The sequence below is a fragment of the Solanum stenotomum genome, chromosome 5 (genome assembly GCF_019186545.1).
Source record: "Solanum stenotomum isolate F172 chromosome 5, ASM1918654v1, whole genome shotgun sequence".
Classification (NCBI taxonomy): domain Eukaryota; kingdom Viridiplantae; phylum Streptophyta; class Magnoliopsida; order Solanales; family Solanaceae; genus Solanum; species Solanum stenotomum.
The window spans coordinates 23,484,278-23,511,998 of NC_064286.1; the positions used below are offsets into that span (position 1 = coordinate 23,484,278).

At 35.6% G+C, this 27,721-nt stretch overlaps 1 protein-coding gene across 1 annotated transcript; it reads right to left on the reverse strand.

Moving 5' to 3' along the window:
- Positions 1 to 13,999: 13,999 nt before the first annotated feature.
- Positions 14,000 to 15,531, reverse strand: LOC125863800 (uncharacterized). The gene is made up of 2 exons (XM_049543797.1): positions 15,378 to 15,531; positions 14,000 to 14,850 (listed from the first exon to the last, which is right to left on the reverse strand). The coding sequence occupies exons 1-2, from the start codon at positions 15,529 to 15,531 to the stop codon at positions 14,000 to 14,002; spliced, it is 1,005 nt and encodes a 334-aa protein (XP_049399754.1).
- Positions 15,532 to 27,721: the final 12,190 nt, after the last annotated feature.

The window sequence follows — 27,721 nt, forward strand, 5'->3', positions numbered from 1 at the left end:
TTATTGGTTATCATAGTGTCGTGCTTATGTCAAGTGACTAGTTTAGTGTCTTTCGGGATCCTATTTTTCTTGTCACATTTAGGGGCTAGTTTGGATCATGACAAACTTGGTATTCAGATCATCACGTTATAAAGAGTCCAAGGATTCTCACAAGCCGTGTTGAGTAGATCTTGTTCATAAGTGTGAAATGCTCCACATCATCATATATCTATATCTATATTACTTTAAAAACTTGAACTTCTAAATTGAATGTTAAATTACTAAAATGCCCCCAACTAAAAATCCCATTGCTCTCTTTTCCATCCCTACAACTTGTTGCAGTAAACCCCTTCGCGAAGAGTCGTGTCTACAAAATCTCACATTCTGAATATACTCCAATAAAATCTCATTGCGAACAGATGCAACTTATGTTTTGCATTCTTTAAAACCATTCAGTGAAGATGACACTATCTTAGCAAACATCCAATTTCAGCAAAAGAAGAATAGGTATGTCCTGTTACATTCGGATCGCCAAACTTCTTCCTTAGTCAAACAAACCTGCCCCTTCACTCTGTTTTGTCATTTTTCCATTGTGTGTAGATTATTTACTTTATGCTTATGTCAATATGCACAATCTGAATTTGTTTGTCAACCTATATTATGGCATATTAAGATCCCCACCCTGTCAATGTTCTACTACTCTCCAGTTTAAAGGTCAAACTAATAAGAATCTTATGAGGCGATACCCTCCCACTGTTTCTCTGTGAATCTCTATGTTCTTAATTTGCTACAAAAATTTGGCATTCTCACATTAACATTGATACATCGTCCCTTACAATTCATCACTTTAACAGAAAACTGGCAAATATTATTTACATAGTTCGTCTGGAACATATTCGAGTTGAACTGTTGAATGCAAATTAACGTGTACATGACACTAATTAACGTTGGTCCTTCCCCTTGAGTGACCAAATATAGTGATTGTTATTTGTGCAAAGGGAAAAAATAACACCCTGTTGATACAACCACATTTTTTGCCCTATATAGCTTACAAATGTGATTATGTTTGCAACAATTCTAACAGGATATTAACTTACGTCCATCTCAACATTGGTAATACTTGATCCCTTTTTACTGTTAACACCTTTATAAAAATCCTCTAATCTACTTTCTCTTTCATATGAAATTTTCTAATACACATTAAAACTATGCGCTTTTAACGTGTGATGTTACATGTTTGTAATTAATAGATTTTGGTGAGACTTTTCCAGAAATTCTTACTTTTTTTTACTGAAGTTTACTAGAATTCAGTATGCAACGGATGTACTGACAAATCTAAATTTGATCACTCATCTATATTAGATACGACTAAGACACACTCCATATATGTTCAACATTCTTCTGTTTAAAAGACCATCTGATAATGAACTTTAAATAAGGCAAACTTCTCAATGCTCCTATAAGCTAGGATCTTCTTGTTGCCGTGATTTTACTTCTACAACTAGAGATGATACGGCTGTGTCCTGAATTGTTACCCCACTATCTTCTTCCTCTAACAATTTGACTTCTAAGCTAGCTAACTGATGAAGCTTTCGCGCTAGCTCACGCTTCTCAACATCTAAATATGATAAACTACACATAGATCTTCGACTGAGGGCATCAGCTACCACATTTGCCTTTCCTGGATGATATAAAATGTCCACATCGTAGTCTTTCAGTAACTCAAGCCATCGACGTTGTCGCAGATTTAACTCCTTCTGTCTAAAGATATATTGAAGGCTTTTAAGATATGTGAAGATGTCAACATGAACGCCATACAAATAGTGTCTCCAGATCTTTAGCGCATGTACAACTACAACCAACTCTAAATCGTGGGTCGGATATTTCTTCTCTTACTTTCTCAACTGCCTTGAAACATATGCGATAACCTTACCATGTTGCATTAGAACACATCCCAACCCAACACCAGAAGCATCACAATACACCGCATAGCCTTCTGAACCATCTGGCAATGCAAGAACTGGTGCTGATGTCGACTTGTCCTTCAGCTCCTGGAAACTATGCTCGCAAGCCTCAGTCTACTGGAACTTAGTTACTTTTTGAGTCAGCTTCGTTAATGGGGCTGAAATTGAAGAAAACCCCTCTACAAACCTTCTGTAGTACCCAGCTAACCCTAAGAAACTACGAACCTCAGTCGGAGTCATAGGTTTGGGCCAAGTCTTTACGGTCTCAATCTTTTGTGTATCAACCGCAATGCCTGCATCTGTTACAATATGGCCTAAGAAAGCTACAGAGTCCAACCAAAACTCGCACTTAGAAAACTTTGCATAAAGTTCTCGGTCTCGAAGAACCTGAAGGACTGCTCGCAGATGATTTGCATGCTCATCTTTTGAACGTGAATACACCAAAATATCATCAATAAATACAATCATAAACAAGTCTAGATACGGCCTGAATATACTATTCATCAGGTCCATAAACACTGTTGGGGCATTAGTTAATCCAAAAGACATTACCAAGAACTCAAAGTGTCCATATCTATTTCTAAAAGTTATCTTTGGAACGTCTTTCTCCCGAACTCGTATATGGTGGTACCCTGATCTTAAATCAATCTATGAGAAACACTTAGCACCTTGTAACTGATCAAACAAGTCATCTATCCTCAGAAGGGGATAATTATTCTTTATAGTTTCTTTATTCAGCTGTCGGTAATCGATACACATTTTTAGTGAGCCATCTTTCTTCCTTACGAACAGCACTGCTGAACCCCATGGTGAAGCACTAGGCCTAATAAAGCCTTTATCCAGCAAGTCTTTTAGTTGATCCTTCAACTCCTTTAGCTCAGCAGGAGCCATTCTATAAGGAGGGATAGATATGGGTTGTGTACTTGGTAGCATATCGATAGCAAAATCAATTTCCCATTCTAGAGGGATACCAGGGAGTTCGTCTGGATATACATTTAGAAACTCAATAACTACCAGAATAGACTGAAGAGTCGATGGTTCTGCATCTATATCATGAACGTGAACAAGATGATAAATACAACCCTTGGTAATCATCCTCCTTGTCTTAAGATACGAAATAAACCTACCTTTCGGCGTTGCTGTATCGCCTTTCCATTCCCGAACTGCCTCTCATGGAAAGTGGAATCTAACAATCTTTGTCCAGCACTCAACATTAGCATAACAAGGCGCTAACCAGTCCATACCCATAATGACGTCGAAATCGACTATCTCTAACTCTACGAGATCTACAGAGGTCTGACGGTCTATAATTTCTGTCGTGCAACCTCGATAGACTCTCCTGGCAACAATAGACTCACCAACTGGTGTAGATACAATAAAGGGTCGATCTAATGACTCTGCTACTATACATAACATCCCCGCAATAAATGGAGTAACATAAGACAAAGTAGATCCAGGATCTATCAAAGCATAAACACAATGGGAGCAAACAATCAATGTACATGTCACAACATCTAGTGATGACTCTGAGTCTTGGCGGCTGGTTAATGAATATGTACAGTTCTGTCCAATACCAGAACTGGATGCTCCCTCTCTGCCTCCGCCTTTACCTCTACGTGCTGAAGTCTGGGGTCCACGCCCTGTAGACTGTGCTGATGAGGAGAAACCTACTGCTGACCTGGTCGACTGACCTATACCACCCTGACCTATGGTAGGGCAGTTTCTCCACCTATGTCCCTCCTGTCCACAAGAATAACAACTTGTGGAACCCTGTCTGCACCTCCCGAAATGCATCATACCGCAAGTAGCGCAACACGGCGGGGATGTCCTATCCTGGCCTGAACCCCTCTGCTGCTGCGAGCCTGATGTTCGTGAACCCTCACCAGGGCCTGTTCCTGACGATCAAATCTACTACCCTGGAGCTGTTGTGGTGGAGGTCTAGGTGGCCTAATAGAATATTGAGGTCTGGGACCACCCTGAAAATCTCCCTGCGAACTAGCGAGCCTAGCCCTTTTCTTTCTCTCTCTCTCGGCCCTCTCACTTGTATACTGTAGATGTCGGCGATCCTCTATGCCCTGTGCAAATGCCTGAATCCGCGAAATATCCATATTATCATTTAGCGCAGCGGTAGAACAAGCCTCGATATAGTCTGAGTCAAGCCCTCCCACAAATCTATGCACCCTGTTATGCATCGTATCAACAAATGTCAGTGCATATCTAGCCAATGAATCAAATCTCAGCCCATACTCTCAAACACTCATGCCACCCTGTCGGAGGTTCGAAAACTGATCCACCCGGCCATCCTTAATCTCTCGAGGCAAATAGTGGTCTATGAAAGCTTCTGTAAAGCTTTCCCAAGTGAGTAGGGATGTATCTTTTCCCCTATATCTCTCCCAACTTTCATACCACAATACCCCAACATCACGCAATCGGAATGCTGCTAACTCAACTGACTCAGTTGCTGAGGCATACATGACTCTGAAGATCCTATGAAGCTGATCAACAAAGTGTTGAGGGTCTTCTCTGCGATCTGTTCCTGTAAACTGTGGAGGATTCAAGGCAACAAATTCATGAACTCTCAAACCTCCGGGCCCTTCAGAAGGTCCGGCAACATTTGGCGCAACTGGTTGGCACTGTGCAGCTACTAACTGTGCTAACATATATACTGCACTCTTGAAATCCTAATCAGATGGAATAGGAGGAACTAGGGGTGGTATTGTTGGTGGATCCAGAAGTCCTGTAGCCCTCAGAGGCTCCTGAAGCTGTGGAGAAGCTATAGGGAGCTGAGAAGATGTCTCCCCCTGTATCTAGCCCCTGGCTAGTGGTGGTCTGTCTAGTGTCAGTCATCTCTATCTGCATACAAGTATAAATTATAAGCTAGAAACCTCAACCCTTAAGACACCGTTCTATAGCACGAGGTGAGCAAAAGAAGGATAGTCATTATAACATGTCCGGTAGCTTTTTGCTTATCGGATGTGGTGCACAACACATTTATAAACAAGGCTCTACTAGACATGGCTTGCAGACTCCCTAGGATACGACATTGCTCTGATACCAAGTTTGTCACCCCCTAAACTCGAGGGGCACAACTGGATCCTAATGCCAAAACTCATGCCCAAGCCGACCATGCTGAACCATTTGCTAATAGCGCATGTCAGCCACACGCAATCAAGAAAATAAACAAGTATATCTCGGCTTAAAACTAAGCCCTCGGCCGGCAAAAGCCCTGTCAACTGATCTATAAAAGAAACAGCTACTCCCAGGAGATCATATAAATAAATAGTCAACTTGCACAGAAGTCCTGATTGGGCCGTCGAGGCCACCATGATATACATACCAAAACTAAAAGTAGGTATATATTAATACAATACATCAAATAGCTCACAAACTTCAGCAAACCAACAACATAGGCCAGTATGGCCATAACGTAGCTATACACCCACATACTAGTCTGCAAGCCTCTAAGAGTAGTAAAGATTAGCGGGATAGGGCCCCAGCCTACCCATAAAGATATATACAAAAAAAGGTAACAAACCTCCCACCTCTGGTAGCTCCGGAGGAAAGGGTCTAGCCAACCGGATAAAAGTCAATCCTGCTGTTGAGGAGGTCTACTCAGTAGTCTGTCAGGACCTGCATGCATGAATGCAGCGTCCCCAAGGCAATGGGGCGTCAGTACAAAATAATGTACAGAGTATGAAAGGCAATAGACTATGATGAGGTATCTTGATATACTGGAATATTCTGATAAATAAATCAAGGATAAGATAAGTGTACGGAATTGCTCCTAAATCTAAACTTATCAAAAATAATAAAACAACAACCTAACCAACCCCTATAAGCTCGGCAGGTACAAACAGCACACAAGACCACCTACTCAGGCCCCCATAAGCTCGGAAGGTGCCAATCAACCTATATACCCCAATCGGTAGTCTCCTAGTCTCATAGGCAGTCATATAGCCCTCTTAGGCATTAATATAGCCCCGTAGGTAGCACATAGCTCTCTTAGGCATCAACATAGCTTATAGACAACTCATAGCCCTCTTAGGCAACAACATGGCCCTATAGGAAGCACATTGCCTTCTTAGGCGTCAATATAGCCCTTCTAGGCAACTCATAGCCCTTCTAGGCATCAATATAGCCCCGTAGGCAACTCATAGCCCTTTTTAGGCATCCATATAGCGCTATAGGCAGAACATAGCCCTTCTAGGCATAGATCACATTCCTGCAGTTAACCACAATATCCCCAAGGGCAACAATAACAATCCAATCGCTAAAAGCGAGCAATTTAGTTATAAGCAACCTATACAAATAGCCTCTAAGTCGTGTCCAACATAGGGACGCTACTAACTGAATAAAAATCTCGACAAGGGAGGATTATATCAACTCGAGCAACCAACAATCAACAATCACGGCTACAAGTATATCAAGGATAACAACCCAAATACATTGCTTCTAAGTTTTAAGGAAATATGTCGTAAGTAGGGAATAGTCTTAACATACCTTTTTCACTGAATTCACGTGTCCTAATAACTTTAATCACAACCCTCCTTGATACTATAACAAGGCAGGATCATAAGCAACACAAAAGAATAGAAGATACAACGAAAATTCGATAAAAGATATGTATTTCCATAGAAAATTGCTATTTTCGACTTATCAAAGCTAGAGTCGATGAATGAAGGGTCTTACCTTGATTATAAGTTTGTAATACACCTCAAAACTTTAAAATAAGCCCAAACCCCTGCTGTCCACACAACAAAGTACGATATGCTAGGAAATCGATAAAACAAATTAGACCATGTTGACGAGCTCAACGCGTAGAACAACTTTTGTCAAGGACTTAAGTTACGAAAATCAGTAACTTGGCTTGTCCTAGAAGTGGGTTTTGTAGGTTTTGTGAGTTTTCTGGTTCTTCACTAAGGAAAATGAAGGGAAAATGAAGAAAAGTTGAAGAAGATGAATATATAAAGTTCCACCGACCTAGGGGACCCACCTCACCTGCCTGCTTGCGCAGTCTTGCAAAAACGTGAATATCTCTCCATTCTGAAGGTGTATGAACGAATGGGTTAATGCGTTAGAAACTAGACTCGTAGACCTTCGAATTCATAGGTCACGGGAACCATAACTCTTAATAGATTGGGAGAAAACGTCCGTGACATTTGACCCAAATTTCAAACAAATCTTTAAAAAGGAATTTACGGTAACTTTCGCCAACTTTTATTTTGCCACTTACCTAACTTCAAAACTTGAGATACAACACTTAAACACTTAAAATATCACATAAAACATCATTCTTAATTTATTACCCACCCTCCTGGTCTTTCCACGAAGATACTAGTCAATTTATACGTTTCGAAAAGTTGGGGTGTTACATTCATATCTCAGCTGAAGGTTTGATTCTAATTGATCAATTGAAGGACTTTATCATAGAGGTTATCAAACACAAATCCAAGTCTTCATCCAAATTTTCTCCCACATATGAAAAGCCATATACACAAAGGATTGATAACTTGAAAATGGTTGAGGGCTATCAACCTCCTAAGCTTCAACAATTTGATGGCAAAGGAAATCCCGAATAACATATCGCGCACTTTATCGAGACTTGCAATGATGGTGGGACACAGATCTCGAACCTAATTCTATAGATTGTTAGGAGCGGTAAGAGCAAGAGTTCCTCAATCATTTCTATAGCACGAGACGTGTCGTTAGTATGATTGAACTTACAAAGGCTCATCAAGGTGAAGATGAGCAGCTAGTTATTGACTTTATCGATCGCTGGAGAAGTCTGAGCCACAACTGCAAAGATCGCCTTAGTGAAACTTCTAGCATTGAAATATGCCAAGGCATGAATTGGGGTCTTCACTACATTTTGCAAGGATTAAATACAAATACATTTGAAGAGTTGGCAACTCGTGCATATGACATGGAATTAAACATGACTTTAAGAAAAGATCAACAATCTTCTGTCTATGGACTTCATAAAGATGAAGAACTCCAAAGTGGGGGTAAGTCTGCTTCTGAAGATAACTTTGAAGAGTCAATGTATATCTAAACGCTCCTTAACGCATAAGGTTAAACTACAAGTTACAACACTCCTTAACGCATGAGGTTAAACTGCAAGTTACAACGCTCCTTAACACATGAGCTTAAACTACAAGTTACAACGCTCCTTAAATCGCATGAGCCTAAACTGTAAGTTACAATGTTTCTCATCGCATGAGCCTAAACTACAAGATATAATGCTCCTATACGCACGAGCATAAATTGTATGTATCAAAGCTCTTCAAATTTGAGTTAAATCTTCAAATTAAAATGCTCCTTGAGACACGAGTCTAAACTGTATATCATAAAGCTCTTTAAATTTGAGCTAAATCTTGAAGTTAAAATGCTCCTTGAGACACAAGCTTAAACTATATGTTATAAAGCTCCTCAAAAGTGAGTTAAATCTTTAAGTTGAAATGCTCCTTCAAATACGAGCTTAAAGTGTACATCATAAAGCTCTTCAAATTAGAGTTACATGTTCAAGTTGAAATGCTCCTTAAGGTACGGGCCTGAACTGCATGTCACTCCTGGCTCGTAAGAGTATGAATTGTGTACGACACAAAAAAAAACACTCTCCCAGAACTACATTGTGACTTGATCCTCTTCACTGAGATACGTAGACGCTTAGAACCATATTCTAAGTTCAGTTGCATAAGTGTCAAAAAAACACATGTTCCCCCTTGATCTGTCACATGAAAGTTAAAGTTATGAGTAATCTTTTATCAAACTTCAAACTTGCACCAAACAGTGGTGACTCAATGGGGGTAAACCCCTATGAATAAAAATTGTTTCAAGATGAAGTCTTTAAAATCTCCAAGTATGCAAGTTGAAGTCTTTAAATTCTTCAAGTCTGCAAGAGGAAGAGAATGCAAGTTGAAGTCTTCAAATTCTTCAAGCCTAATCTTTGAAAGATAAAATAATATCTCGACAAGACTTGAAGAAGGGGGCATTTGTAATCATTTAAAATTTATTAATTATAAATTTATAAAATGATTCAAATTATATTTAATTCATGAATATATTAGTCCAAATAAATATTATGGATTAATATAATTGAGTTAATTATTTAAATATAATAAATATGGATTTAATTAAAGCCCGCTCCATAAAGCCCATATGTTACGTCACTTAAATCTGATTGGCCGAAGAGAATCCTATTCCAATCACAACTCCTCTATTTTAAAACTATAAATAGGGGTCCTCATAATTCAGAAAAGGAACCAAGAATTCTAACAAGAAGCTAGAGAAAGCTCATGGATTAAAAGCCACAAATTTCTCTATAAGCTACAAGTTTAAGAATTCAAGAACTCAAGAGTTCAAGAATTCAAGTGTTCAAGTTTAAGAATTGAAGCGTTCAAGTTTCAAGAACGATCAAGATCAAGACCGCCGGATTCAAGATCAAGCTCAAAGCCCTTGGATTCAACTAGAAGTCAAGATCAAGATAAAGTTCAAGAACGATCAAGATCAAGACCACCAGATTCAAGATCAAGCTCGAAGCCCTTGAAATCAACTAGAAGTCAAGATCAAGATAAAGTTCAAGTTCAAGAATGATCAAGATAAAGACCACCAGATTCAAGATCAAGCTCGAAGCCCTTGAAATCAACTAGAAGTCAAGACCAAGATAAAGTTCAAGATCAAGATAAAGTTCAAGTTCAAAGATCAAAGATCAAGATCAAGTTCAAGTTCAAGTTCAAGATAAATTCAAGATCAAGCTCAAGAGCCCTTGAATTATATCCGAAAAGGCAAATTCAGAGGAATCATAGAGATTGTAACACTCGCAACTTAGAGATCAATAAAACGATTGTTGCGATATTTTTCCGTTTTTGATTATTGTTTTTCTCTACGCGAATTTTATTGTCTACACACACATGAATGGACACTTTGTTCCATCTGATTTAACCCCTTTGAAAATAACAGAAATAGATACATGACATGGTTAGTCCAAAATCGTCGAATTTTGTATGAACTTACCTGAATAACATTCACCCCGACTCCGTTCACTTAAATCTACATAAACTGTTACTATTTCCTCATTTTATATGGAATTTTTATAGTTAATTTACTACGTTCACACCTAGATAAAGCATCTTTGTCGATTTTTGTTGTTAGTTTCTTTCCCAAAAAACAATAAACAATAGAACATTGTGCTTGGACAACCTTTGGTTTATGTAATAGTAGAACTTTTTGGTGTATTCTGTTAATTTGGTTAACCAATTATGTTTAGTTTATATATTCAAAAGTTTGGTTGTACTTATCGTTTAACATTATAGTTGTTTGGTGTCATTTGACTTGTGAATTTTGCATTCTGGTGCACTTATTTTCAGCTTTACTGCACTCATTGATGCCTAATTTTTAAGTAAAAAATCTGGTGCACTTGAGCATTTATTTAAGAGAAAAAACCAGGTGATATGATGCATTTGAGTGAATTCTGATGGACTCATTGATGCAGCAAAGTGAATTTTTTTGAATCAACAGAAACAGATGAAAAGAGCTTCTTTACAAAATTAGATTATAGGGTTTACCGACAAAAGCATGGATGTTATGAGTACCTTCATTAGCTTCAATTTTGCCGAGTGCTTTTGACTGGGAATAGTCTTTACATGTTAATGAGAATATCTGATAAGAGCAATATATCAATGACTAAAATAAAGTAGCCCCAATATGTTATTTTATTTGCTTATCAAACTGACAACTTGGGACATGTGTTTTGCTATTCGCATCGGAATTGTTGAATTGTCTATGAATAGTGGACTATATTTGGATAGTTGATTGAACTAATTGTCGTCAACCTTATATACTATGACACTTGGAGGTATAAAGCAGGTTTTTATATTCCACAATATCCGACTATGAACCTATTTGAATGATATATAACGTCTATCTCAAGAAAACCAGCCTCCAACCCCCACAAGTTGCCAACTATTACATTTGACATATGGCATGAAGAGTAATAAAGCATCTAAACATATAGATCTCATCTATGAATGTTTTCTAAGGTTAATAAAGTGTTTGATCTGGTGCTAAAGGCATATATTAATTCAGACTTATTGACTATGCATAATTCGACTAATATTTTGTATGAGCAGAAATCATGAATAAATTTTTCTATGATATAAAACTTGGCAAAAATGTTCACATCAGATCACACATATATCCACATAGTATGATATAAATGAAAGAGGGTAATTTTGTATGAGCAAAATCCACGATATAGCTTTCCAAAGATGGAAAACTTGACAAAATATGATCATTCATATAAAAGTTATTATGAAGTAAATTAAAAAAATTTGCCTATAGAAATGGACAGAGAAAAGTTGGCTTCGTTAAAGTCCCATAATCCTCTAATTTCCTGCTATTGTTGTTATTATTATTATGATTGGGGTAATAATTAACATCACATACTTATCGAGATCAGAATTGTCTTTTGATAGTATTTTAATTATTTTATAAAATATATATTACATACCTTTATATACACACATGTGAAGAAATTATTCATAGCTATTTGAACAGTCTAATGCTTCAGCATCGAAAGTTGTTCATCATAAAAAAAAATTAGCACCTTTAAGTTCTTCCTCTATTCTTTCACACACATATAAATTTGACTTGAATTTACATTTGAATTTTTGACCTTATATTATTCATAAAGTTAAAATCAGTATAAATAATTATTTCATAATAACTATGTATACCATTTTTGAAAAAGCTAAATTAATTATCATTAAGCTTTGCAATGATTACTCAGGACAAGCAATCTCTAATGTCGGATTATATTTTTCGGAACATGTATTCTCACATTACTAACTATACGTTGCACTTTTTACCAAAAAATAAATAAATTATACGTTGCACTTTTGAGAGGGATTTCTATGTCAACAACTAGACTGTTGATTATGATAGAGCAACACACATGAATGAAAGAAATATACAGTCACAATATAGTCTAGAAAGAAGATTTATTTGAGGAAAGTTTCATTACATTCTATGCAAAAAAAAAAGGATACATAATTAATAAATCTAACTAAACTAAGAATATTTCATGTACATGTATAGACAATATGAAATTATCATGAGAACGGCAGACATGTCAAGACATGATGATCAACATGGAAAATTGAAAATATTATATTAAAAGCATACACCTTTTAACATTGAAGGTTTGTGACATTTCCAAGGAGTTGTAACTTTTCTGAGGAGTTGTGACATTTTCAAAGGGTTGTGACTTTTTTACAGGGCTTCGATTTTTTCAAAGGATTGTGACTTTTCCGAATGGTTGTGACATTTTCAAAGAGTTATGACATTTCCGTTGAGTTGTGACCTTTTTGAAGGGTTTTAACTTTTCTAAAGGTTTGTGACACTTTTTTAATAAGGCACAATAAACATTTTTTCATACACTACCCTTTGTTGGCTATAAAAAGAGGGGTTTCCTCAAATTTTTTTGAAGTTTTTCATTCTTCTTCTTCTTCAAACATCAAATTTATTATATCTTATATATTTTATATTATATTATATTAAAAGAAGACACCAATTCACATTGAATGGTTACGACTTTTCCAAAGCATTATGACTTTTACGATGAGTTATAAGCTTTCTGAAGGGTTATGACTTTTATGATAAGAAACATTATGCACATGCTCATTACACTTTCTAACATTAATGTTAAATTAATATAAAAACATCCAATTTAATATGTCTTCTATATTTATATTATATTACAATTCAGAACTAGATTCGTTTCCACGCATTTTTGGAGTACCTGTCCTAAGTGTGTCAAGCATTCTTCAAACGTACCCCCTACGGCTGAGAAGTCGTCCATGAATACCTCCATAGAGTCTTCGACCATATCCACAAAAATAGACAACATGCAATGCTGAAATATTGTTGGGGGATTACATAACCCGAATGGCATCCTTTTGAATGCAAATGTTCCATAAGGGTAAGTAAAAGTGGTTTACTTTTGGTCTTCCGGTGCAATAAAGATTTGATTGTAACCAAAGTACCCATCCAAAAAATAATACCACCCTCTTTCTGATAACCGGTCAAGCATCTAGTCCATAAAGGGCATTGGAAAATGGTCTTTCTCGGTCCATGAGTTAAGCTTTCGATAGTCCATGCATACTCTCCACCCAGTCACTGGTCTTGTCAGCACAAGTTTTCCTTTTGCATTTGGAACTATGGTTATACCTCCCTTTTTCGGTACATATTGCACCAGACTTACCCACTTACTATCTGCAATAGGGTAGATCACTCCCGCATCTAGCCACTTGATGATCTCCTTTTTCACCACATCTTGCATTGGAGGGTTCAATCTCCGTTGATGCTCCACACTAGGTTTACATTCACTATCGAGCCGAATCTTGTGAGTGCAGATGCTAGGAGGAATTCCTACTATATCGGCTATTGTCCATCCAATGGCTTTTATATGCTTCTGTTGTACTTCAATGAGCAATTTCACCTTCTTTTCAAGCAAATCGGCTGTGATAATCACTGGTAAAGTATTATTGGCTCCTAAGAAGGCATATTTGAGATGAGAGGGTAGGGCTTTTAACTCTAGATTCAGTGGTTCTTCTGTTGATGGCTTTGCAGGAGGACTTTCTCTATTTTTCAGATTGATATCCAACTTGATTGGATTCCTTGAATATACTCCTAACCCCGATAAGGCAGCTACCACTTCCTCAGAGCCTTGAACTTTGGATTCATCATAATTGGCAAGTACAGATTCAAGGGGTTCATTCTTTCGCATTAAATGACTCACACTTGCCACTGTCTCATCTATAACATCCTCAATAGACACCACATAGATATTACTTAGTTGCTTCATGGATTTACAACTATTGAAGGTCACCTCATCATTATTCACACGGAACTTCAATTTCCCACTTTCGATATCCACCAATGCTCTCTCGGTAGTTAAGAATGGCCTTCCTAAATAATGAGGATTGCAGCATCGATCTCACAATCTAGAATCACAAAATCAGCTGAAAAGATGAACCGATCCACTTTTACCAATATGTCTAGAGTATCCCCGTTGGGTGCTTGATTGATCGATCAGCCATAAGGAGTCTCATTGTGGTTGCCTTTGGTTCACCCAAACCAAGTTGTTTGTATATTGCATAGGGCATCAAGTTAATGCTTACTCCTAAATCGCACAAAGCTTTAGCGAATTGAAGCATGCCAATTGTGCACGGGATTGTGAATGCCCCAGGATCTTCTCTCTTAGTGATTGACTCATTTGTCATAATTGCACTACAACTATGGGGCACCTCAATCGTTTCATAGTCCAAACTCCTTTTCTTTGTAACCAGCTCTTTCATGAATTTGGAGTATCCCGGCATTTCCAATAATGCTTCCACCAGAGGAAGGTTAATTGATAAATTCTTGAATACTGACAAAAAATTTCTAAACTTCTCTTCTTCATTCTTCTTTTTCAAACGTTGGGAAAATGGTGGAGGTATCTTGGGTAAAGGGTGCATGACTTTTGAAACTTGAACTTGTTGCTCCGCTTCCTCCTGTGGTTCTTTGGTAAAGTTTTGTCGAATAGGTAATTCTTGTTCTTCCACATCTTGGCTCTCTTTATTCTTTTGAGGATCCTCATCTTCCATCACATTCCCTATTTCCACCTTGCCGCTATGGGTAACTACAACCAGCTCTCTTTCAATATCTTCCACCGGTGTTTTGGACGTTAATTGAGCTAATAATAGACTCAATTTACCTTCCAGCATTTTGATGGCATCGTCATGAGAATTCACTTTACTGTTCAATGATGAAAAGTCATCTTTCATCCCTTTTAGCAAATCATTAGAGCCTTCAACTTTATCGAGTATACGCGATAATAAATCATTTACCCGAGGACTACTTGCACTCCCTTTAGATTTCGAGCTTTCACTCAAGTGAGTATGTCCTCCTCATGATCATCCTGCTCAGCCCAATCTTGCCAATATCTCCTTGGTTCTTCACCCCTATAATGGTTCGAACCTTGATTTCTGCCCCACGGTTGATAGCATGGGTGGAAACCCTCCTCGTATCTTCTGGAGTTCCAACCTTAATTCTCCCCCGGTCTTGAGTAACTGGAAGAAGAACCCTCCTCAACTCAAAATACTCCATGTGTCCCCTTTATATGTTCTTGTAGAATTTCTATTGGAGACAACATCTTTTTGATGTTTTCGTCCCTTTCCCTTTCTTTATCGACTTGTTATTGTGTTAATCGGAAGCACAGTGGGGAAACCTGATTATGTTTCGTGTACCATGCCTGGTTTACTTTAGTCATACCATCTAGGAGAAATGAGGCTACTTCAAATGATTGTAACATGATTCCTCCTTGCGCAAATTGATCAGCTATCCCTTTATTAATCGAGTCCAGACTACGGTAAAAATATTGGAGCAACAATTCACCTGGCAGTCCATGTGTTGGCCACTTACGCGAAAATCTGTTGAACCTTGTCCATGATTCATGAATTGGTTCACCCTCCTTTTGCTTGAAATTCTGAATGTCATCTCTCAATTTCATCACTCTTGATGGAGGAAAGAATCTTTCATGAAATGCCATAATCCGTTCCTCTCATGATTTGATGGAGTTGTTTGGACACTCGACCAACCATTTAGTAGCTTCCCCGGTTAATGATAATGGAAATAAGCGAAGTCGTATGTATTCTTGAGATAGATTCTTGAATGATAAAGGGGTGCACACTTCCACAAAGCTTTGTATATATTCATGCGGATCTTCATGCTCTAACCCTCCAAATAAACCTCTTGAATGTATGAGCTGGAGTGTTGCGCTGGTAACTTTGAACATTGCATTTTCGTCGGCTTGTGGCATGCAAATTGCACCCATCTCGCCAACGTGAGAAGGGTTATAAACACTATTAACAGCATCGATGTCGTCTCGATGAAAAGCACCACCCGCTGGGTGACCCGCTTGGCAACTATTCTCCCCATTTGCACTTATATGTCCTGTTGTGACACACAAATACTCAAAACAAAACTGAAGATTAAGTGAGTAAACTACAACTAAGAAGAACAAAAATCCTACTAATTTAAAAATTCTCAAATAACACCACTCCCCGGTAGCGGCGCCATTTTGAGGTTTGCGTTATCAAGACACAACTTCCTATGCAAGTGTCTACGATCGTACAATAGTTTAGTAACCCAACTAAGGGTTGGGATCATCCCAAGAGAGTGATTTTGAGAATTTATAGAAAAATAAAATTTAGTTCTAACTAGTCGTAGCTAAAGACATTAACGAGTAAAAACATTGTAAATTAAAAGGGGGGACACAAGAGTGTCAATTAACAATGGGGGAGTTTTGTCACAAGTAAGGTAAAAACAGCAAAATGAACAAGGGTTTCTAAGTAATGAGAGGGGATCCTTGGGATGTGACGGGAATACGAGTTAACCTAGATTAGTGGGTACATGCTTTCGATAGACACTGCAACATTTTAGGCCTATGGCCACACTAAATCTGGACAACGCTTGTAAAGTGTTGCCTAAAATATTTTTGGGTACGCTTTTAAAGTGTAGCCAATTTTTTTAACTTTTGGCTTCGATAATATTAGCAACACTTGTAAAGCGTACTCTTTAATGGTATAGGCTACACTTTATAAGTGTTATTATATTATGATATAATTGGCAACAACTATTTATATATATGACCACACTTTTAAAGTGTGCTATTTTTATAATTGAAAAAACAACACATTACAAGTGTAGCTTTAATGTTTTCACTATAATATTATATTTCCTCCAACATTTTCAAGTCTGGCAACAATTTTTATTTTGCAAAAAAATATACTTTATGTCATAAAACATAAAACCTTTCAACTATTTGGTCTTTGCCCCAAATCAGAAAAAAAAATATTTATTTCTTGTAGAACAAAATTTGCTCCAAATATGAAACTTTCCCCATTTTCTTGAAGAACAAAATTTGCTCCAAATCTGAAACTTTTCAAGGGCTCACAAATTAACAGGTATTTCTTCATTAATACATAAAGTAAAGATTCTTCACTACGATTTTGCTACGATTTCTTCAGCAAATTGAAGGAATGAATTCTCCTAAGCTGACTACGATTTTGCTCCTAATCTGACTACGGTTTTGCTCCTGCGATTTACTGCCATTTTGCTCCTAATCAGCTGACTACGTTCTTTACGATCTGACTACGAGTTTGCTCCTAATCTGAAAATTTGTTCATCATGAATCGCTCGTCTAGATGTTCTAATAAGCTTGAAGAACAAAATTTTCTCCAAATCTGATTTTTTTTCTTTTCGATGTTCTAGTCTAGCTGATGAACAGGATAGAACAAATTGCTTCACTTCAGAAGATGGTGTCTTAAAGCTTGATCACATTGAAAGGATTTTGTTGGAATAGGGTTTATCAGGTAAAACAATTATATTTAAAAGTCTAAATTTATGGCATCTGGGTTTAATGCTTGCATATGGTTACAAATTTAGCTTTAGGGTTCTGATATTCTTGTGTTGTTGAGATGATTTTTTGTTAATTTTTGGGAGTCTAGCTCGTTTTTGTACTACCCACATCAGTTAATTCTTTGCCCTATTTTTCTCTTTTAGATTTGTTCGTTTCCCTTAAACTGTCCAAAGGCCTATTGAATTTAGATATTCGGTTTAGTCTCAGACTGTTTACGTTTTGTGATGAGCTATGTTATGAAACTTATATCTATGATATTTGGCTCTTCCTTTTACCTATTGATTATGATTTTGTATTAGTTTGTGACATTGATATTGTTTGTTGATTGCTAAGTTGACATACATATCTATTGTTTGTGTTTGATAGCTACTACTACTAAAATCATTTGCTCTTTTGTGTTCACCAATGTTTGGATTCGTGCCTCGGGAAAGACCCTTCGATGGTCAAGGGTGAAGTGATTTCAACCATCTCATCGCATTCATCGATGGTTTGTTTTGATAGTATGTCTTGATGATAAGTCTTATTGGATATGTTGGGCTAATATTTTCTTGATTGGATGTATAGCCTGTAGTGTAGTGTACCTTTTTTGGTTGCTTTGCCAAGCAAACGATGATATCAAGAACTAAGGGTAGATAAGACTAAACTACCATTAATATTTAACACATATTAGCACTCGAAAAAGCTAAATTACCAGTGATTCATTTTAACTGTGTCTGTTGAGAGTATATCTAACCAGAATCTATATCAACTACTTCTTCTTGTCCAGCTCCTTCTTGTCTAGCCTTTTCTTGTCCCTCTTATTCGTGTCCTCTTCTAACCTGAATCATAAATACACATATAAGTTACCCTTCGGGGTGGCCCAGTGGTTTGGGCTTGGGACTTTCATGTTTGAGGTCTCAAATGCGAAACCCCTTGCCAGCGAAAGCAGGGGGTTTGCCTTTTGGGTCGAGCTCGTCGCACCAAGCTTGCCTAGTGCAGGTTACCTCTCCTATGTGGTTTGCGAGCTATTGCATAGGAACCGGGGTTTTACCCTGTGCGCACCTAAAGGGTAGCGGCTGCGGGTTTTCCTTGTCATAAAAAAAATACACGTATAAGTTGTGTTAGTTTAAGATTATCGATAAGAGACTAATTCTGATATAGTTAAGTATAGTAGTACATGTAGTTTTTGACGAGCTGAAGTAGTCTCTTGTGACACAACATTATATTTGCAAGTTTTTTTTTGTTATGACCAGGCTTGTTACATGTACTGCAGTATAGAGATTGTTTCTTTCTTTTCATCTTTTTGTTGCTCCGTTAAAAAACTAACGGTGGTTAGGATGGAGACTGAAAATGCACCACTTTATTAAAGAATCAAGATTATCAATGCTCCACTAAAAAAAAATAGGACTATTTTGAGTCTAAACTCAAAGATAATGGACTATTTTAAGTCTTTTCTCGTGAAGTGTTAAAGGTGTTGTCTTTGTACTGCTATTTTGCCCTAATTATAGATTATGTTATTGGTTATCAACGAAAATTTTAAATGTTTAAATAAAGGCTCATTCTTGATGCATGTAGAACTTTAATTTTTAGGTTGGGATTATGGCATAGCTGAAACAAAATGAGCTTAATTGGATCCGAGTGTTTGAACTTCTTTAAAACCTTGTTTACAACTTGAACCTGCTCCTTGATAGAATTTCTTGATCTCAATTAGTTCATTTAATTGCCTTAATCTCTGAGGATATATTTATCGGCATTAGTTCTTTGCTTAAATGAAGTTCTATGTTGTTTCAGCACTTCAACACTTTGTCAATTTTGCTTTAGCCAGAACTGTCCTCGACATCTCATCCAGTTTCATCGACTCTGTGGTATGTGGTAGGTAGGCTTCGAACATTTCTTCAAGTTTCAACATTTGCTGAAATTTCTCTACTTTCTCACCCTTTTGTAACAGTGTGTGAGGGAGAGGATTGTTCTCTATGTGTATTTCTTCGGTTACACTCATTTCTATTTCTATTATGTTAAATTACGAACAAGATAGTGCAACTTCATGCTTTATATTAGTAAAACTTCATTATGTACCACAATAGACTGACACATGCAAATTTCTAACTGATGTATACAAGATGTACGAACTAAATAAAGAAAAAATTTGAGAATTTATTCTATATGTTGACCTATTCTACCTCTTTCAATATATGTAGCTAGTGAGACTTAGATAAATATCGAGTGAGAATTTATTCTAGCTCAAGCCTTCATACATTTAAAGAAATATTTATTATTTCCATCCCCTTCCATTTTCCAATGAGCTTTTGATTTCCTTCTCTTGAATATTCATCCACTTTGTCATTTCTACTACTGATATACTCTCCCTTTCGATAAATTCTTGGTTTGAGGTATAATTAAGATGAGCTTGAATCTCATGTTGCCTTTCCCTTGCTACTGCAATTCTGTTGTGCAAGCTACCTATTCCTTGATGTTGTAGTAGCTTTAGTTTCATTATTTTTGTGATGACCATATGGTGTTCACTTACTGTTTTTGTTATTTAATTGTTTTTTTTTGTACAAACACATTAAGATATCTAATATGTGGAATTGAAGATTAGATCGCTACAATGTTTAAGTATTCTGTTGGCTTTTCTCATGTGCCCAATTGTTGTTTGGTTAAGTAATTATCAATTATCAAACTGCTTTAGGACATGTAAATATGAATTGTTGTTGTTATTTATATACTTATTTGTTTCCTATTATTATCAGACAGTAGACATTAGAGGCAAAACAGTGAGCTCTGCAGTATTACTGGTACAATTATCAAACTATTATTTTTATTTGGTTGAAGATCAGCTGCATACTAATGAACTCTTTGTGAAGTTAATTATCTATTGCATACTAATTATGTTGTGCCATCAGGGTGAAGATAGTTCTCTGTTGGGAAGTTAGTTCTCTGTTGGTATTAAGCTGGAAAAGATGATATATTGGTTATTTGTGTTTCTTGTTGGCCTCTCTTTTTGGTGATGATGACTTGGAATCACGAGTGGAAATGTTTGAATTTTCAAAAGTTATTAGAAGTAGTGCTGAGAGTGAGAGGAGATGTGTATGGTGCTACTAAGTTTTATTTGTCTGTGTTAACTTTAATATGTCTTACAACACCATAACAAACTTTAATGTTGTGAGGTTTTGCCCAATAAACTCCAAAAATTATCAAGAACATAGTCCTGAGCTGCCAATTCAATTGACACGATACCTTGGTTATCAGTATTTGTCAATGGGATTGTTTCTTTCATTTGTCATATTACATAGGCTTAAGTCTGTTGGTTACTAATTGTTGGTGAATTCTACAAAGTACAAAGACGTTCACTGATTGCATTTACAGATTGTGTCTTCAGTCTTGCCTTAGATTGTTTTCAAGTTTATCTCTTTGTTAGAAAAAATCACATATCAGTTGAAGAAAAATTGTACATTTTGATCATGCCATTTTAAGTGTCAACAATCATTTGACTTCAAAGTAGAAGGGCAACAAGATAGCTTGCTCGGTCGTTTGTATATTGCATTTTGATGGGCATATCTGTGTGTTTTTCTAACTCCTTACAGTTTTGAGACAACATTTTTGCATCCTCTCTAGTTGATGTGCAGTTTCCAGTTTTGATTTTGTAAGAGAGCACTTTTACATAATGTGGTATATCTGCTTCTGGATTGCTATTTTGCATGGTCTGTGTTACTCGTAAGAGTTGTAGAGCCTTGTTTCTGTTACCAATTTCTTATTGTGAAAAACTAGAGTTAAGCAATAGAACTTTTTCATGTTTTCTCATTCATGCTTGAAATAAGTAGCTAAATCTAAGAGCATATTTGCATTGAATTTTGGATTTTAGCTTTTGAAATAAGTAGCTAAATCCAATACTTCACAACCGTTTTTTGAATCAAAATTCCCTTGTTGTTGAACTTCTGGTATCTTCCCTTGTAGTTTTGGCTCGAGCTTTTCTGCTAGGATCTTGTGTCTGTATGTTATAGAATTAGTGTACATGTTATAGAATCAGTTTACAGTACATACAGTAGGTTATAGCTTGCACTAACCTCTCAGTTGTTGCAATCTGTTATTATTAATTACTCTTATATAGCTGCTGCAATCTGCTATAATAAACTACAGGAAATTCTTGAAAAAGTTGAGCTCTTCTATAACTGCCTGCACTTAGAAAAGGGTTTCCAGATTGGTTGATCAGAAATCATGGGCTGGTAGTGAATTTGAGTCGCAAGAATGGTCGGGACAATATCCGGAGGTGCAGTTTGAATGATCTTTTCGATATCCCAGGTTCCATTGATCAAAAAAGCATACACTTTGATGTTGTGTGGTGTTGAGTTTCCTCTTTTTCCATGCTTCTATCCTGATTTACATGTCTGCATTAGAGTATCTTGGGATTTTTCTCTTGCTGCCCATGTTCTTTGGCCTAAAGCGGACTTGGAGTTGGCATTGATGTACTGATCCAGTGCCTGCCTGAACTCAAAAAATCTGCAATCTGCAATCTGGATCAACAAACTATCCCTATATAATTCAACTATATAACTAAGAAACTAGAAGATGCAGACAAATAGGCATAGCACACAGTAAGTTAATAGTTGTGTTTGCTGGATTAAAGAATTAATCACAACCTATAGTATATACAATATAGCCTTGAAAGTTGAATTTCCAGAGAAGTAAATTAGTGAAAGTTGAAGATGAAAAAGATTACCTTTCACAAGCTTTGAGAGGCAACAACAAAGTAGTAGGTTTCAAGTGCATTGTTGTTATAGTTGGTCTGAATCTGAAGTTAATAAATGAATAAAAACCTGATGCTCATCAGCTATTCTTCGAAAAAAATGGGCCACAACTTGGACATCAACAGAGGAGTTAAAGATTTATCGATACCATTAAACACACACCTGTCAAAGCTCATATACACAATACACAGTATGTTTTTTAGTTATATAACTGCTGCAATCTGATTTTTTATACATGATTTGTTTTGATTTTTAATTTCATTTTAAATGTATAGGGAAATGGAAGTGATCAAATTTGAAGGGTCGCCACAAGTCAATTTGATCTAATTGAAGCGGATGATGAAGAGTTTTTGAACTATTGTAAAAGTTTGAATACATTATATTTGATTTTGTGAATATATTTATTTCTAGAATATATTGAACTATTGTAAGAGTACTTTTTTATTTGAACTATTGTGTACACATATTTAGAATATTGTTTTATAAGTATGTGTATGTACACAAGACATACTATCTTTTGAAGTTTATTGCAAATCTATATATTTGAATTACTTATTAGCTAATTTAATGCTTGAGCTTATTTATTGCAAAACAATATTGGTGTTTTTAAATATAATTTGTGGCATATAAATATTTTATAGCAAAAATAATATTACCACACTTAAAAGTGTAGCCATAGGATTGTAAATTGTGGTATGTACATGGGCAAGGACTACACTTCAAAGTGTTGTCATACATTAGATAGAAAAGGCAACACTTTAAAATCGTGGGCAATAAAGAAGAAAAGGTCACGCTTGAAAGTGTAGTTGTATGGTATAGAAATATTGCTATATGAAGTACTGGAAAGCGTGGCCTTTTTTCCTTTGATAAAAGGCCACACTTTTTTACTTTAAGCCACGTTTTTTCAGGGGTGGTCGAAAGAAGCGTAACCTTAGAGTTTAGGCCACACTTTCTAGGGTGGTTGTAGACATAAAATGTTGTAGTGAAAAGATTCATAGAATAATAGTAACTAGGCTAGACTTTAAGGGGGATAAGCTCTCTCTCGAGCAACTTACCCTGTTTCAAATGTGTTCCTCTCGGATACCCATTTGCCGCATGAAGACCAGCCTACGCCTTAACCCACTCACTCTCTCGAGCTGAGTGTGTGGACATGGGACTAGGTTTCACTCTCTCGAGCTGAACCTCATGTCGACCCACTCACACCGACCATCAATTTAGTGGTTTTAGTTTTACGACCTTTTTCTCGAGCAAGCCAAAAACAGATAAATAAACTTGTATTTGCAACTATAAATTCATCCACAACAACTAAACAAAATCACATTTAAACTACAAATAGACTATCAGCAAGCAAGACCCAACAATTATCTTAACCCATATTCGCTAAATCACATTCCAAGAATTGGGGTTTTTAGTCACACATCAAGAGATAGAAATTTATACCTAAATGAGCTTGCATTCATATGGGTATGAAGATTTAAGTCTTGTTACAGGCCAAGAATGAAGAATCCAAGAGACCCAAGTCCAAATCCTTGGAGATGCAACCCTCTTCTTCTTCAAGTCTTCAAAACCCTCTCAAACTTAGAGCAAAAATATCAAAAAGTACTATTCTATATGAAAACTATCACAATTGTTCGACTCTAAGTGAAAATTATAATAATTGTTCCACACCTAAAACTACAACTTTAACTAGTATTTATAGTTTTCACAGATTTGTGTTGCAGCGGATCATTCGGCATCGTTAGTCGAAATCGCAGATCAACTCGGCGATTCGCCCTTTGGTGTAGTTCATCACCGTTTTGCACCAGCTCTCAATATCATCGTGCTCTGGATCATTGGGCAACATGGTACTGCTTTGCAGAACTTCTCGGCGACGCACCGATTGCTCTCTGTTTCCGCTGACTTGATCCTTTCCTTCAAGGATCAGCACACTGGAACAAAAGGCGAAGTAAGACCCTTCAGCGACTCGCCAAGTGGACTCGGCGATCCTCAGGCCTTCATTTCTTCGTTCTTTTCAACCTTTTCGTTCCTTTTTGTGACGTAGTGTCCATGCTTTCCTTAAAACTTCAAATACCTGAAACTTAAGGGTTTTCATCAGATAGTAAGATAAAATAAGCATTTGAGGACACAATTTCTATTAAAATATAGCCCTAAATGAGTCCAATTTGTGGACTCATCATGTGGTATGGTTAACTATAGTTTTGAACCGATATTTATTTGGAAAGATGGAGAAATCTTGTTTCAAAGTCGCTCGAAACTTTCTTGGTACAACCCAGAAACGAAAACATTCAGGGTGGTTAATGTTTACGGTGATGTCATTTCATCAACTAAATACATTCCAAGCTTTTATTCGCTCAAGACTATCATGGGCGACGACTTTCAAGTCACAAATGTTTATCTGAAGATTGAGATAGTTTAGAGTAGTTGTTTTATCTTATTTCCTTCGGGATATGATGTTTTGCTTGTACTTCTAATATAAACTTCTACTATTTTGTGGTTGCTTTTGAATTCTCGATAGAGAAATATTAATAAGTAATTACTATTTTGTATTATCAATATTTGATGGAATTGATGGTTTTTGGAAACAAATGGTGTAAATTTTTCTTTTATGTTGTTAAAATTAAGGTAACTAGTATACATATCCGAGCGATGCGCGAATAATATTTAAATTAATCATTTCACACTGTTGTCTGATTTGTCAGAGCACATTCAATTATATTGCATTAACTAAAATGTAACTGCCATCTTATTTCTAATTACTCCCTCCGTCCCATTTTATATGTCACATTTTTACTTTGCACTTGCATTAAGAAATAATGTAACTTTACCCTTCTACCCTTATTTAATTTTTTTTGGAACTCAAGTTTTCAATCAATGAATATGAATTAATTTATTTTGATTAATTAATTTAACCAATGAACATGAATCATTTACTTAGCTTTTCTAAGTTGGTCAAATATATTTTTTCAAGGCTAATAACTCACAAGGGTAAAAAAGGAATAATATGGTAGTTTATGCATTGATTTTATGATATGACAAGTATTATGAACCAACTATTTATAGAAATGGATGACATATAAAAGGGGACGGAGGGAGTACAATGTATATACCCAATAACACTTTGGAATGAATGTTACTCATGTCGAAGTGAGTGTGTTTGCACAGGCAAATGAAGCATTTATTGAACCAGAGCTTCATTAAAAAAGTATTAGACTCTTCAATTTTCTTTATAATTAGTGAACATTTTCGCGCTTCGGGCGGTCATAAATATTATTTAGAAATTTAGAAATAAACTTATTAAAATTTAATCAAAATAATAACATACGTCCATATATATCCTTACAAAATCAATAATATACATTAAACATTTTCTTCTAATAAAATAAAGTAAGGCATGAAATGAAAAGTAAAGGTAGATATAAGTAGAAATGAATTGTATTTTATTATCGTTTTTTAATTATTATTTTTTTCAAAATCTTTTTTTTTCTATTTCCGTATCTAATCTCCCCCTCATTTGTTCATACCTTAAATAATAAACTCTAGTTTAGAAAATAGGTTACTTTCTCTCGAGTTTTCATTATTTTCTTCGTGATTATCTCCGTTTTCTTTCCCTCTCTTATCCTACTTCCTCTTTTTATTTTTCTGGAGCGTTACTTCTTTCGATCCTTTCTATATTTATTTAATTTCATTATTTTCTTGTTTCCCTAATTCTTGTTGTTAGTCAAAGATTGTGCTTTATTTTTGAATAATCAATTTTTTTGATACTTTTTTCTACTTTAATATTCTCATTACCTATTTGAAATCTAACGTCTTTCATCTTTGCTCATCTTTTATAGCAATTATCTTCCCCTAATTAATTGAATACTTAAATGGTAAAAAATGAGAAAAAAGAAAAATATGGTTATTGATTATAGAGTTGTAATATCACTTTGTCTATGTCCAATTATATATAAATATATATAGATAGTAATTTTAAATTTCTAGCTATCATACATTTGGATAAACGAAAAAATTGTGGTGCTAATTCAATTCAAGTTTTTTTTATTTGTTAAACTATTGATAATAATTTATATTCAAATCACTTTTTCATGCAACAAATTTTTCAAGAGAATAAGAGATGTCCCAATGCTTAGAGTTTAAATTTAAAATCCACATCTCATCCTTTATACTCAAAGGGTGAAGTAATTGCAACATAAAACATTTGCACAAAATAGGCAGAGAAAAATATAAACAGTCCAAGTTGAAAGGGAGAAAAGATTAAAAAACAGAAGAGCTAACATGAAACGACGTTTGTAAAATGAAGATATATTTGCACTGAATAAGTGTGATATCCAATAGAACCAGTGAGGTCTTTTAGGATATTTAGAATATTGATACTCAAATGTTATCAACTTGTTACGGTATTAATTTTTTTTTCTTGCTTCTTTCCATAAGGTTTTGTTCTTTCCATTGTTCCCAATAGCATGATCGTCAATCAATTCTACATAATCATCTCATAAAAGTAACGAATGAAGAGGTGAGTGACTCTCACATTGTTCAATTACAATACAATAACTTGTTATAAGGTCTTTTGAATATGTCATTATGTTTCAAATGAAGATAATAACTAAGCAATGCTTCTTCAACACCAAATACCCTCATTGCCATCTCAAGAAACTCTTCTCATTATATATACAGAATTGATTACAAAATCAATTGTATTTCATGAAATTCTACCACAAATATTTGTAAAAAGTAAAATATCATTCTTAAATAAAATTTTGACATACCATTCTCTTTAGTAACAAATTATCTTCACTTGAAGTTCCATCCAAATGCTTTTGGGATTCCCTGAACATGAAATTGGAGAAATTAATACATTTTCTTATACACAAGACCTTTAAAATCGAAGAAATTGAAAAGCCAAAGGTTTGGCTATTAATTAGCATTATGTGTTAGTGCTAGTACGTGGGATGAAGCGGTTAATTGGGCTTTAATGCAAATTACTGTTACGTGGGCTTCCTAGGCTTTATTGTTACGTGGGCTTTCTGTTAGCATAAATGTTAGTCATTGCATTTTCGTGACTTGTTAAGTCACAAGTTATTTTATTTGTATTTTCTTAAGCTATTTAATTAATTAGTATATATGGATTAAGAAATGAAAAAAAAAAAAAAAGAGAAAAAAGATAAAAGGAATGTTGGCAATAGAGAGGTGCCACATCACCTTCTCTATATTCAGCTTTATATATATATATATATATAGATTGGTAATAACAACTCTTCATTGATTTTCTAAGTAAGTTAATTTTTGCGTAAATAATTTATACATCATTAATGTGTAGAACTTACTCTTTTTCCTTTTATCTTCTAGTGAACGGACACAACTACGGCATTTATTTTATAAAGGTTATGGGAAAATTTATATAACATCACTCAAAGAATCAAACTTTAAATACGAACATGATTATAACTAAGAAAAAGAAATCCAAAATAATCTTAGAAATTCCTACAAATTTGATGTAATATTATATACAAAGACACTACATATTATGTAACACTCTCCTCAAATCGAACATATATAGATGTTAATTATGTCCAACTTTAAGTAAAGATATTTCA

Bases quoted from the DNA above. Each gene is read 5' to 3' on its own strand.
- LOC125863800 (XM_049543797.1), bottom strand. From the start codon at position 15,531: ATGGCATTTCATGAAAGATTCTTTCCTCCATCAAGAGTGATGAAATTG. The intron at 14,851-15,377 runs GTGAATTGTTGC...CGAAATCTAAAG, and splicing joins GCCAACACATGGACTGCCAG to GGAGTGCAAGTAGTCCTCGG.